Source organism: Triticum urartu, chromosome 2A, assembly GCF_056163025.1.
Source record: "Triticum urartu cultivar PI428250 chromosome 2A, HENAU_Tu73, whole genome shotgun sequence".
NCBI classification, from domain to species: domain Eukaryota; kingdom Viridiplantae; phylum Streptophyta; class Magnoliopsida; order Poales; family Poaceae; genus Triticum; species Triticum urartu.
Genome location: NC_141874.1, coordinates 696,298,117 through 696,310,202, shown reverse-complemented (window position 1 = coordinate 696,310,202; position 12,086 = coordinate 696,298,117). Strand labels below are relative to the sequence as shown.

The window sequence follows — 12,086 nt, the reverse complement described above, 5'->3', positions numbered from 1 at the left end:
AACAGAACTCCTACTCGGGTACATCCACAAGGCAAATCACTCAATCACCATCTAACCTAGGTGCAAAGCCAGAATACATATGCAGATGCATAAATAGTAAGGGTTAAAACTAACACCCGTTGCCCACCGCTGCACCGGGGGCCCTGTCTCCGGCAGGATCATCGCGTGGCCCCTGTCTTCATGCGACGGGCCCATGAGCGTCGACGCCGGTTCACCGGCCGCGGCCGCCGCGAGCAGAAGCAGCAGCAGCAGCAGCAGCGAACCCCGCCACATGTCGTCTGTCGATCTTGTGCGGGCGCTTGCTCTCTCTGCCTTGTTCGGTTTTCACGGATACTGAAACAGAGTATTTTTTATGTCAGTTGAAGTAGATTTTAAAAACATACGTAGCAAGATTCTTCGCAATTTGAAACCATTCATTGCAATTGAAAGGTGCAACATTGGCCTTCTATACATTCAGATAAAAAACGAAAGCGTCAGAACACTGTTGTTCTTTCAAGGAGAACCCTCATTTGACTTGTCAAACATCATTTGTACTACAGGAGATGTGATGTTTGACAGCAGTCTTCACTGCGACCATATACATGATACTAGCAGGTTAAGATAGCTTTGCAGCAGCAGAAAATGGCACTAGGTAAGTATGGTACTCGAACACCAAGCGATCGGATATGCTCTATGCATTTGTTCAGTTGGCAACCACACACACAAATACATATACGGTATGTGCTAACAGTTTAACCTTAGATGAGAAATGTCTTTGCAGTAACATGATATATATAGTGCTATTAACCCGATCGCGTTACTATGTGCAGCACACTTGGCCATATAAGCGCAAACTCTGGTACCTAGGATGTACTACCACTGTACTCATGCTGAAACCTGAAAAGAAAACAATAGTGTTCTTGTGTCTCTGTGCATGTATACACTGACACAACCGCATCACACACCACTAATGGTAAAATTTCAGTCCTGTATAATAGAACTAATGCTCACTTCATATCTGTACATGTAGCTTAAATCCGAAACAGTTAAAAGTATCTGTCGCTCTCTCTGCATCCTGCTGGAAATTACATAGCTGCACTGGCTCTTAACTAAAACTGTTTTTAAAACTCATATCACTTCCAGCAACCAAGAAACACAGAAGCACAAGACTCAAATCTTTTTCTCACCAGGTAAGGGTGAGCGCGAGCAGCTTGGCCTTCTAAACGACGTGGATGCCCCACCCGGCCGGCTGCGAGATCCGGCGGGTAGAGGGGACGCACGGCCACTGAACCGGTGCGAGGCGAGTGTCGGTGAGATGGGCATGGAGAGAACGGGGATGATTTGGGAAGGAGATTTATAGGGGGTCGAGCGGAGAGTGGGAGACTCGGAATTCGGTGGTCTGGTCTCCATTGTCTGCAAGCAAGCCGTGACCGAGTGACGTCGCGTTCCGCCGCCCACTCTGGAACAGAGCGAGCGAGAAACAGGCGACATGGGAGAAGAGATGTCAACTATCGGTGTCGGCTTGCATTTCAGTTAGGGTAGGGAATAAGCTTTCAAGCACGCGTCGACGGACTCCTCCCTCTGGCGGCCGGCGAGGCCAGGCCGGGGATCGACGAGATTGGGTTTGCTATCCATATGACGCGGCCGCTCACATCCTTTCCGCACTTTCCTCCCACGCATTGGGATGTGTTCTGGAAGATAAGCTTGCTTGAAATTGAAGAGAAGCGGAAAAGAAAACGGAAGCTAGAAGACGTCAGAAGACTAGGGCCTTTTCAGTCCGTTCCGTTCCGTTGGCCTTGGTTCATGGATGGAGGCTGTCAAGCTTCAGTTTAGTCATCTAGCCACACAAAAAAAAGGTACTCACTTGCTCTCGTCTTCATCATAAACAAAGGAGACGCGCGCGCATGGACGGAGTAATACATTTTCTTGCGTCGCAGTCATGAGTGTCATTTTGTGTGTTTTATCGAAAAGGGTTTTCCCCCACTTTTGTATACAAAGCAACCAACCGAGACAGCCAACGATTGATGCTGGGGCGGAAGCAGCACGGTCACGCCCAAAAGAAAAGAAAGAGAAAATACAAGAGAAACAAATGCCGACAACGGTGGATTGACAAAAAACGAAGAAGCCTCGTGGCCGCTGCATCCATCGGAAATCGCCCACCCTTCGAAGCACCGGTACCAATCAACACCTCCAAAAAGGGACGCGACGATGACGACGTTGCTGCTAAGGGTTTCCCCCGGGTTTAACGCCGCTGGCATACGGGTTTAACTGAGCTGACCATCATAACCAAACAGTCTTCCTATTTTACACCTAGCTGGTTTCAGTTTTTCACATGAGCGGTGAATCCTTTTGGTGCCTTGTGAACGTGTAGCAACATGTCACGCATGTGGAGTAGGATGACATATTGTCAGTTATAACCGTAACTGATTTCTTTTTAGCAGAGTTATAACCGTAACTGATGAAAGTGAAAAATGGAACACCAACACGGTTGGGCCTGAAGCAAAGTACGTAGCTGGCAACCAAAGAAGGGGTTTCTACTGGCTGACGTGTGCGTGGGTAGTTAGGAGGACGAGATCCCCTAACGTAGCAGCAACTACTGCAGAGGGACGTCGATGTCTAGCGCCCGTAGATGCCTCATCCGATGGCATGCAGTTCAAAAAAAAAAAAAAGAGGATCTCGTTCCGTTAGGAGTGGGGCCCGGATTGCAGTGTGAGTTGCTGCGGTGTGTTGGTCATAACAATTTGGAAATGGTAGTGCCTATCCCAGCAAGAAAACGCCCACAAAAATTAACGGTCCATCGAAAACTAGCTAGCAATAGCGATCCACCAGGAGAAGAGAAAATCACCACATCGAAGATCAGAGCAGCGAAGCGCGCTTATGCATCTATTTACATATATAGACAGTGCGATCTACTACAGATAGGACCCCTGCAAGCTTACAGGAGAACTATACAAAAACTATACAAAAATATGTCCCAAGAAAAAGAAAAAAAAAACAGATTCAGATCCACTGAACTACTCCACGGGGCTACCGTCTAGCCGTGGTTTATGTGCAGAACCTAATTTAATCACGACCAAATCCACATGGCATAGTAGGCAAGGATGGCGTTCTTCAGCCGCCAAAGCATCATGAGGAAGAACTGCATCTGGGCGTAGCAGAGGGCCAAATTCAGAGCCATGCCCAAGAGCTGACCTGCTGAGTGGACCTTCTTGCCAGGAAAGGCGCAGAACATGGAGCCCCATGACCAGCTGAGGCCGCAGGAGACGGCGCAGGTGAGCAAGAACATGGCAGCGGTGTACCCTCCCGGCATCCGGCTTGCGCCGCCAAACCCGATGTGGAACTCGACGATCAACGGAATCGCCATCTTGCAACAGAAAATGACAGTAATGGTTCATGTCAGCAGTTTGCGATGGATATATGTTAACTGGACCAGCATAAGAGTTTGGACCTCTTGGTTAGTTATAGTTACCTGGCAAAACACCATTAGGACAACGCTGACGGTTAACGTTGCCGCGCGACCGTGGTGTTTTGTCGTGAAGGCGGATCCAAGAATGCCGCATGAGTTCACCAGAATTATCACCACCTTGCTGAAAACTGCAGCTTTGCTCCTGGAGCTTGTTGTCTGAATCAGCATTGGCAGGAGTGAAGTGGTAGTGTTCACTCTGTTCATCTGCAAAAATATCTGCAGAGTCACCAGTGCTCCAACATAAGTCAGATAATGTCCATTTTTTGCCACGATGCTCCCAAGTGCGCTGAAATCATAGTTCTTTTGTATGTTCCATCCCTTGAAGCTGACCACCTTTGGCGCCGCATGCGCCTTAAAAATGGCGGTGCTACAAATACAATGAAGCAGCAAACGGACGTAATCGTACTTGCTACCAAGCAAACTTGGAAGGACGGACTGCTGACTGCACGACTTGTTACTCTCAATGATCGAATCACCCTGAAGGTTAGTTTCAATGCCGCGGATGACTTGCCGGTTATTGTTATGACTCTGAATGGTAATGTAACTACAGAGCCTTGCCATCAGAACACCAATGCCGACAAACAAAGGCAGGGGTCTACACTGCCAACAGGATCGCAACATCATGGTGGACTGAACAGGTGCACCCTGCCACATTGAGGAGTGAGAACCCTGATTTAGGTGAGATAAACAAAAAAATATACATGTAATGCTCATTTAAAGGAAAAGGAAACAAATGTTTGGATCTTGAAACTTTGCAACAATCGAAGGTTGCGTGCATCAATCGATGAAGAGGCCGGGGGTTCTTCCCCCGTTTCCCTTTTTTCTTAAAGGAGTGGTGAGGTTCTCATAGAACACTAAAGAAGTCTTGATGCATATTGAGCTACTAACCTGGGAATGGGAGACGGCGCCTTTTTGCAGTATCCATCTGTCCAGCAGAGCTCTGTAGCGGATGATAATGGTCAAAATTGCGCTTCCAGTAAGGAGGACAGAGCGTTTCAACAAGACAGGCAGGTGCCCCATTTTGGGAGCGATGTAGCAGCCCAGCCTCGCATTCTCTGTTGACATGTCAAATATATGTGCAAAATCGCTGTACAAGGAATGCATCTCCGGCTTCTCCATGGCGGCGTTAGGGATGAACGGCGGCCAATATGACTGCATGCTGACCACGCCTACTTTGGCTATTTGTATTTCCAAATATACAAACTGTTGGACCTGCCTTTTGAAAAAAAAAGGCAAACAAATTCAGATAAATGATATATATAAATCCTTTAATTTAACTAATTTAAGTTAACAAACTAGAAACTACTACTACGTCTGTTCATTAATATAAGACGTTTTGGCAATTCAAATCGACGTCTTATACATTACTCCCTCCGTCTCGTAATATAAGACCGTTTTTTACACTAGTATAGAGTCAAAAACGCTCTTATATTATGGGACGGAGGGAGTAATGAACAGAGGGAAAAGGGTGTACTATAGTACTGGTCCAGATGAAGTGAATTTCTAATTTGATCCCTAATAAAATGCCACTGGGGTGTTTTTGTCCCCAAAAAGGGAAGGAAAAACTAGTGGCTGAGCTGCATCGACGAGTACAACGCTTGTCTCCTAAACATCGATGCGGAGTCATAAGAACCACATGCACATGCTTCTTTTTGTTTTTGCGGGGTACACATGCACATGGTTGCAGTCCAGAGTCCGAACAACTCTTTCTTCTAGGACCACCCTCGCGATCTGGAGACGAGCTTGCGTTCGCGAAAGCGATGTATCTCTCCGTTCAACAATTGTGCGCGAGGCGAAAACGACGTGCGGAGAAAATGCGTATTGACCGCCTATCCTACTCCTATCCCCACAGATCGACATGAGTCAGCGACTAGTTTTCAGAAACTGAAAAACATGTGCACCATCATGATATATACTACGAGTACTATATCAAGTAACAATATTAAGTATTGCGACTCATATTTCATGATTTTTACAAGGGTTATTCGTTTGTTTTTTCTAACACGAATTTCTGTAGTGAAAGAAATAATTTGTGGCACGAGCTCCTTCGAGATTGCTACAAAGGCAGGGATATCTATCAGCATATGGAACCGCAAAAAGACTAGTACGCCGCACTTGCATTCAAGACCATGACATCACGGACAAAGCCAGGAAAAAGATAAAGGCGAAGAGAGAAAAAAAATACATTCTTCTCACCTGCTGCAGCGGGAGTGTTCCAGAGGCTACCGCCACCTACAAGCAACAGCGGCGAAGCAGCCCGCCCACTCGCGTCCCTGTCGCCACCCCCAACGCACGGACGCGGGCGCGGAAGACGGCCCCTCACGCCGGCGGCGAGCTTCCCCTCTGGTCCGGAGGGCGGCGAGCTCCGCAGCAAGAAACTGCGAGCTCGACCGGCAAAAGCGAGGCAGAGGACAGCTATCAGCAGGAGCGGAGCGGGGGCACATATGTATAGCAGCCGCAGCCGCGGCCGCGTCGCTGTAGGTAGTGCGGAACGAGGAGGAAAGAAATAATCACCTGCGCCGCGCGTCCCTCTCGCCGGACCTCGGGGTCGGAGCCGGAGATGATCGCGAGAACAAGGGGGGTGGAGAATGGGCGGAGGCGGGGAGGGGGGCGGAGGTGGACAGCGAGCGAGAGAGACCGGGGAGGGAGCAGCGTGGTTATCTCGCCCGCACCAGATGGCTCTGCAGCTGGTCACTGGGAGGGGTTGGAGTGCGCTGGTTTTCCTCCCTAGTGGGGTGGGGGCATCGGGTACTCTGCTGACCGCTGGCGTGATGTGGGGCGGGGGCGGGCAGATCTCGATGGGGGCGCCTCCCGGAAAGCGAGCGTGCCGGCTGGAGGCCACGGCGCCTGTGGAACGGACTTCTGTTGGCAGCGGGGGTACGTGTGGGTTTGCATGGGTGCGTGGCAGCGGTGGGAGGAGGGGCGGGGGAGATGCGTCCGGGCAATGGCAATGGCGACCGTCCGTCCGGGGCTTTGGGAGTTGGGCACCTGGCGTGCGCGATGGGCGTGAGGCGTGCCAGAGCCGTGGAGGGGTCAATCATGGCTGGACTGGATTCTAATGGGTATTGTATTTCGTGGTCGTTGATTATTACACTTCTATTGTACAGTGCAAACTATTCCTGGTACAACCAATGATTATTTGCCATCTAAATATTAGATATGTGTATCTATGTGCAAGCTAAGGCCACCCATTTGGTTATTTTTTTCATGTACACGCCAAAAGCATACCTTTTCATTATTGATAGAAGAAAAAAGAGTACGGAGGATACAACGCTTGACACAAACATGAATGCGAAAAGGCATGATGTCCGAAGCAGAGAGAAAAGGGATGCTCCGCCCAAACAAATGATACAACACAACTAAACCTGCTAAGCCCCAAACAAGAGAGGGAAGTGGAACCAACAAGACGTTCAACATCACCGGTTTCATCCACGGGAACGCCGCGAGTGAGCAAGATGGCGCCTCATGTAGGAGAACGATGATGTGACATCGTCGCCATCTGATCCGAATAACCGGGCCTAGGGTTCCCCTGAGCTTAAAGAGGGGCGAAAATAAAGACCTTGTCCGCGCCACCAAAAAGGGAAAGGACGCCCGCGAGCGTTGCCGAGCATCGGCAATCCAAGCAGGGATTTTCCCTGGCCTAAGTATGAGTAATCCCTTAGCCACCGTAACGGGAACCAGCTATGAAGAATTAAAGTTGTTGATCAGAACCGCCACCGCAGGAGAGGGTGGGGCTACATCTGCTACCGGAAGGTGGCATCGGGTACCGCCGTACATACAAGCATTGGATCTGGTGCAAGGTGATGCATGGAGGAGGACATCATTTCGGAGGAGGCAAGTCATGGAAAGTCGGAGCAGGGGAAGGCCGGGGACCGGTGACACCGACGACCAAGGAGCTAGAGAGGGCGTAGCTCCAAGCCGTCGGGGCCAGAGCCGCCAGGATGCTGCTAGGCGATGACGCTAGAAAGGATGAAGCTATTGGATAGTTGGGACTAGAGACACATCGGTATAGATGTCAGCAAACCATGGACGCTGGAGGATGCACGTCCAAGGTCACTAGGGGCAAGACCAACACCCGCAAAGGGCTCGCTGCGAGGCCACACACACCCACCACACCACCAGGCTATCACACACAAACCACCCTTAGAATTTAATCCCCAAAAAAATATCCAAAACATATTTTTTGGAGAATAATTTTTTTAATATACCTTCACCGCTAAAATTTTATCCACCAATTTTCTGTTGGTAATTCATCAAAATGTTTATGCACACAACTCAAACAAATGAAGCACCTTTTAAAACAAACATAAATAATTGAAATGCACTATATCATAATTCAGTTATCAAGAATAGAAATACACCACATCATAATTCAACTACAAGCATAAGTTAACTTAATCAAAATCCAACAAACAACTAATACATAGCCATAATTCTTGCACAAAGGCACCGAATGAAAAAGTTCATTCAGAAAAATCACCAAATATGGGTGGTCCAAAAGCCATCATAGTTTAGAAGGGGTCATGTAATTGCATCATCACCGCAGGAACCACCATTGTCCTCGCCACCACCAAACTTAGCCAAGATGTCCACACGAGTTAACTCTCAATATTGTCTTGCCTTCTCATGCGTGTTGCTAGAATTCATGAACATGATAGCACATTATTCGTCCTTCGATGCAAGTCTTTGCTCCTCAATCTCAATCTTCTTAATTTTTTTCCTCGGCCTCCAATGCATGCCTTTGCACCTCAAATTCAAGTCTTTTTTATTCCGCTCACACCTTTATCTCCTCGACCATTGCCTTTGCCTTCCACTTATACTCCTCCATCATATTCATCTGTAAAATTGAATCATCTTTCCTCCTTCCGGTTGGCCGGAAATGCACTCTTTACCTCCAACATCACAATAACATCTTCCTTGTATGCTCCGACACCGCCATTCTTATTGCCTAGCTTTGCACTTTTTATCCATCAAGACGGACTTGATGAGTGGATGGATTGTCTACCAAGTCATCATCAACAACAACGGTGTTAAGTCTTTGCCTCTCAGATGGTGTTCCATAGTTTCTTCTTATCCACTTCTCATTTCCAAGAAGAACCTTGTAGCAATGCAAGATGAAGAATTCAGAGTTGTTTCTTGTGTTCCTTTGCTTATACAGATCTTGAATGGCAGGCTCATACTCGTTCTTGGGCACTCCACTTAGCGATGCTAGGTTGACTTGATCAACACATCCGGACCACCGGTTGAATTGGTCTTGAATCACACTCCAACGATGAGCGAAAGAATAGATTTTACGGTTCGAGCATACCTCCACATGGCTAGCATGGTACTCCTCGATCCTTCTCCAAATTGTGTCCTTTATTTGATAGACCCTGCTCATGGCATTGATGAGTGTTATTTTTACGCTCATCAAACCTGAGTTTAAACTGAGATATTACATAAAAACCGAGATATTCGCTCCGATATTGCTACTAATGACTAATGAATATAAAGGATTGCAAATATCCTATCTTTATTTTGTTTCCATCAGGAATGGGCTATTTATGGACCAAATCAAGCCAATACATGGAAATGAGTAAAGAGGAGATAAAGAAAATCAAGTGGGAGGCGCACAGGAAGAGGTAGAGGAAAACATGCGTTCCATACGACCGCACGTGGTCGTATGCGCGGTCAGATGGCCTGCCACGGGCGCCCTCTGACCCGCCACTACAAATACCGTGAAGGGGCCAATGCTAGAAACAACACATAACATCACCGAGACCTCCATCTTCATCATCCACATCAAACCCTGGCTGCAGTCATTTCCCATCTACATCGCCATATCCACCACCATATAACATTCATCCAACTAGCCATACTTTGTAATCGTGTATCACATCAGACATCTATTGTAAGACATATTATCAATCAATCAATCTTCATGATGTGTTCTTCAATGATTTCTCCGTGTGATCTGATCTCCATCTGTGAGTAGTTCGGTAAGGTCACGAGTTGAGGCATAGCCCTACACCCCGATGTATGCGTAACATAAAATTGCTTCGTAGTTGTCTCTTGTCTTGTCCGCATTTTTCGTCCCTGTAGGTAACCAGGATCATGGAGAGCGAGCCATAGCGAGGCTAAGAGCAAGGAGACCGTGATGCGTTATCCTAAACAACGGTGACAGAAAGGTTTAGTATGGTAACACGGATCCTAGCCTTTGGGATAAAAAATTGATAGTCATTAAACGTCCAATGCTTCTGTTGTTGGTTGTTGTTGTTGTTCAGATTATTCAATGGGCTTTGAGGTTGTTTGACAAAAAAATGTAGAAGCTCTCGACATGTACATGAGACTAATACACACACATCTACCACACCCACACGCACCATGGGTCGACACGCATGCATGCACACACGAACGATATATCGTGCTTATAGCGAGTATAACATTTATCTCGCCTGAATGCTCCCACATATAGGGTCAGCCTATTAACTTAGGTGCTCGTTCGTTAGCTTTGTTTGATCGCTCGCTTTCACGTATTGGTTATGTTAATGTTTTTCCGTTATTTTTCTTTTTTCTTTCGGATTCCTTTGCTTTCTTTCTCGGTTTACTGGTTTTTCCTTTGTTTTGTTCGTTTCTTTCACTGTTTTCTTTGTTTTTTTTTCATGATTTTACTATTTTTCTGATATTTCATTGTTTTTTTTGTTTCTCTCACGTTTTCACTGCGTTTTTTGGCTCTTCATTTTGCATTGGTTTTTTTTACCAAAATTGCTTTCGGGCTTGTTCATCACATGTTAACCGCGTTTTCAGTACAAATTCAACATTTTCCGTATTCATCAGAAATATTGTACATGTTTAACATTTTTAAATACATGATTAATATTTTTTGATGTCTAATTTTTTCCATACACTATATATATATGTATATATATATTATATCTAATAAAGTTTAATAATATACGAACAGTTTTAAAATACAATATGAACATTTTTTAATACATGATCAACAATTTTTACATATACATATAACATTTTTTCAAATGTTTGGTTAACATTTTTCAAATACAAGATTAATATTTTTCGAATACATGGCCAACATCTTTCTATACACATTTGTTTTTCAAATGCTTGGCTAATATTTTTTAAATACATGCTCAACATTTTTTCAATGCACATTTAACATTTTTTAAATGCTTGATTAACATTTTCAAATACTTGTTTAAATTTTCTAAAATTCTTGATTAACATTTTTTAAATATGTGACCAATTTTTTTCATACACAATGTATATTTTATGTATACATTTTTCATATACATGAGAAACATTTTCTCTATACACATATTACATTTTTCAAATGCTTCGTTAACATTTTTTTCAAATGTTGTATGTATTGTATTTTATAAGATATTTATTTAGAATATTATAAAGTTCCTAAAATTAAAAGAAATAAAAAATGAAAATGAAAATGTAAAGGACGCGGAAAAGCAAGGCTGTGGTCTCCCGGGCCGGCCCACATTGCCCTGCCCTTCATACGAGGCTTCCGTAGGTCTCGTCTTAAGCGAGACATAGGGGCTCCCTGCATGCACATGCACGCTCTACCACAAGCCTGCATCAAAGCAGTTGCACGTTGTTTTTGGGAGGATAGATGCGGCTAATGATTGTACCAGCATATAATCTAAATTAGAATACTCATAGTTTTCAAATGAAATGTACAAATTGTACTCTCTTTTTTACCCCAAATGTATAGAAATCTTCATGAATTTTTAAAACTATTCAGGAGTTCTAAAAAATTGGGATTTTTTTAAATGTGAATTTAAAAGTGTTCACAAGTTTGAGAAATATGTTCATTGACTTGGAAATTGTCGTTAATTAAAATACAGTAGTAGCCATCAGCTAAAAAAATGTCTTGCAGTTGACACCTTGGAAACATGTGGTTGCGACCCCATTGAAAATCTACAGTTGCGACCCCTTTTAAACATGTAGGTGCGATATCCATTTGAAATCTTGTAGGTGCGAATGTTGAAAAAAATGCAGTTGCAACCCCATTTGAAAACTTGTGGTTGCGATCCCATTTGAAAATTGTGGTTGCGTCCTCCCTTGAAAATATGTAGTTGTGACTCCATTTAAAAAAAGTGACAGTTGCAGTCCCTTTGTGTCCATGTAGTTGCAACCAAGTTACAATAGCGACAGTGCATGTCTAATGACGAGAATACAAGTTGAGCCGAACCAGTTGTGGTCTCTTTGCATACGTGTAGTTGCAGTCAATTTAGAACACTTGCAGTTGCATATCTAGTGCTCAACATGCAACGGAACTCGACAATCCCTTCCAGACACCAGTTGTAGTCACTTTATGCCCCGTGCAGTGGCAGTTGGATTACAACGCTTGCATGTCTAGTGATGGGCATCCAACTGATTGCCAGCCCCCTCCCTATCCCAGTTACAGTCGCTTTGTGCCCATGTAATTGATATCGGGTTACAACGCTTGGAGTGGCATGTCTAGTGGTGGACATGCCATTACCACCCTAATTGTAGTCGCATTGTGACTGTGTAGTTGCAGTCGGCCGGGTTACAATGCCTACAGTTGCATGTCTGTGGTGGACATGCAACTGGTCCAACAACCCTTCTAGTCCCTAGTTGAAGTCACATTGTAGCTATACAAGTTGTG

At 45.2% G+C, this 12,086-nt stretch overlaps 1 protein-coding gene across 2 annotated transcripts; it reads right to left on the bottom strand.

Moving 5' to 3' along the window:
• Nucleotides 1-2,815: 2,815 nt before the first annotated feature.
• LOC125528380 (uncharacterized) lies at nucleotides 2,816-6,385 on the bottom strand. 2 transcript variants are annotated; one of them, XM_048692864.2, is made up of 5 exons: nucleotides 5,960-6,385; nucleotides 5,642-5,823; nucleotides 4,334-4,657; nucleotides 3,449-4,090; nucleotides 2,816-3,343 (listed from the first exon to the last, which is right to left on the bottom strand). In XM_048692864.2, the coding sequence occupies exons 3-5, from the start codon at nucleotides 4,601-4,603 to the stop codon at nucleotides 3,047-3,049; spliced, it is 1,209 nt and encodes a 402-aa protein (XP_048548821.2). In that variant the 5' UTR covers nucleotides 4,604-4,657; nucleotides 5,642-5,823; nucleotides 5,960-6,385; the 3' UTR covers nucleotides 2,816-3,046. The 2 variants fall into 2 exon arrangements, with proteins under 2 accessions (XP_048548821.2, XP_048548820.2); XM_048692863.2 differs by having other exon boundaries at nucleotides 4,334-4,661; nucleotides 5,960-6,381.
• Between the last annotated feature and the right edge of the window lie 5,701 nt (nucleotides 6,386-12,086).

What these genes read in the sequence shown, in the direction of transcription:
- LOC125528380 (XM_048692864.2), bottom strand. Translation starts at nt 4,603, where the DNA reads ATGCAGTCATATTGGCCGCCGTTCATCCCTAACGCCGCCATGGAGAAG. An exon ending in GCGCCGTCTCCCATTCCCAG is followed by an intron (nt 4,091 to 4,333) that starts GTTAGTAGCTCA and finishes TCAATGTGGCAG; the next exon opens with GGTGCACCTGTTCAGTCCAC. An exon ending in TCCTAATGGTGTTTTGCCAG is followed by an intron (nt 3,344 to 3,448) that starts GTAACTATAACT and finishes TTCTGTTGCAAG; the next exon opens with ATGGCGATTCCGTTGATCGT.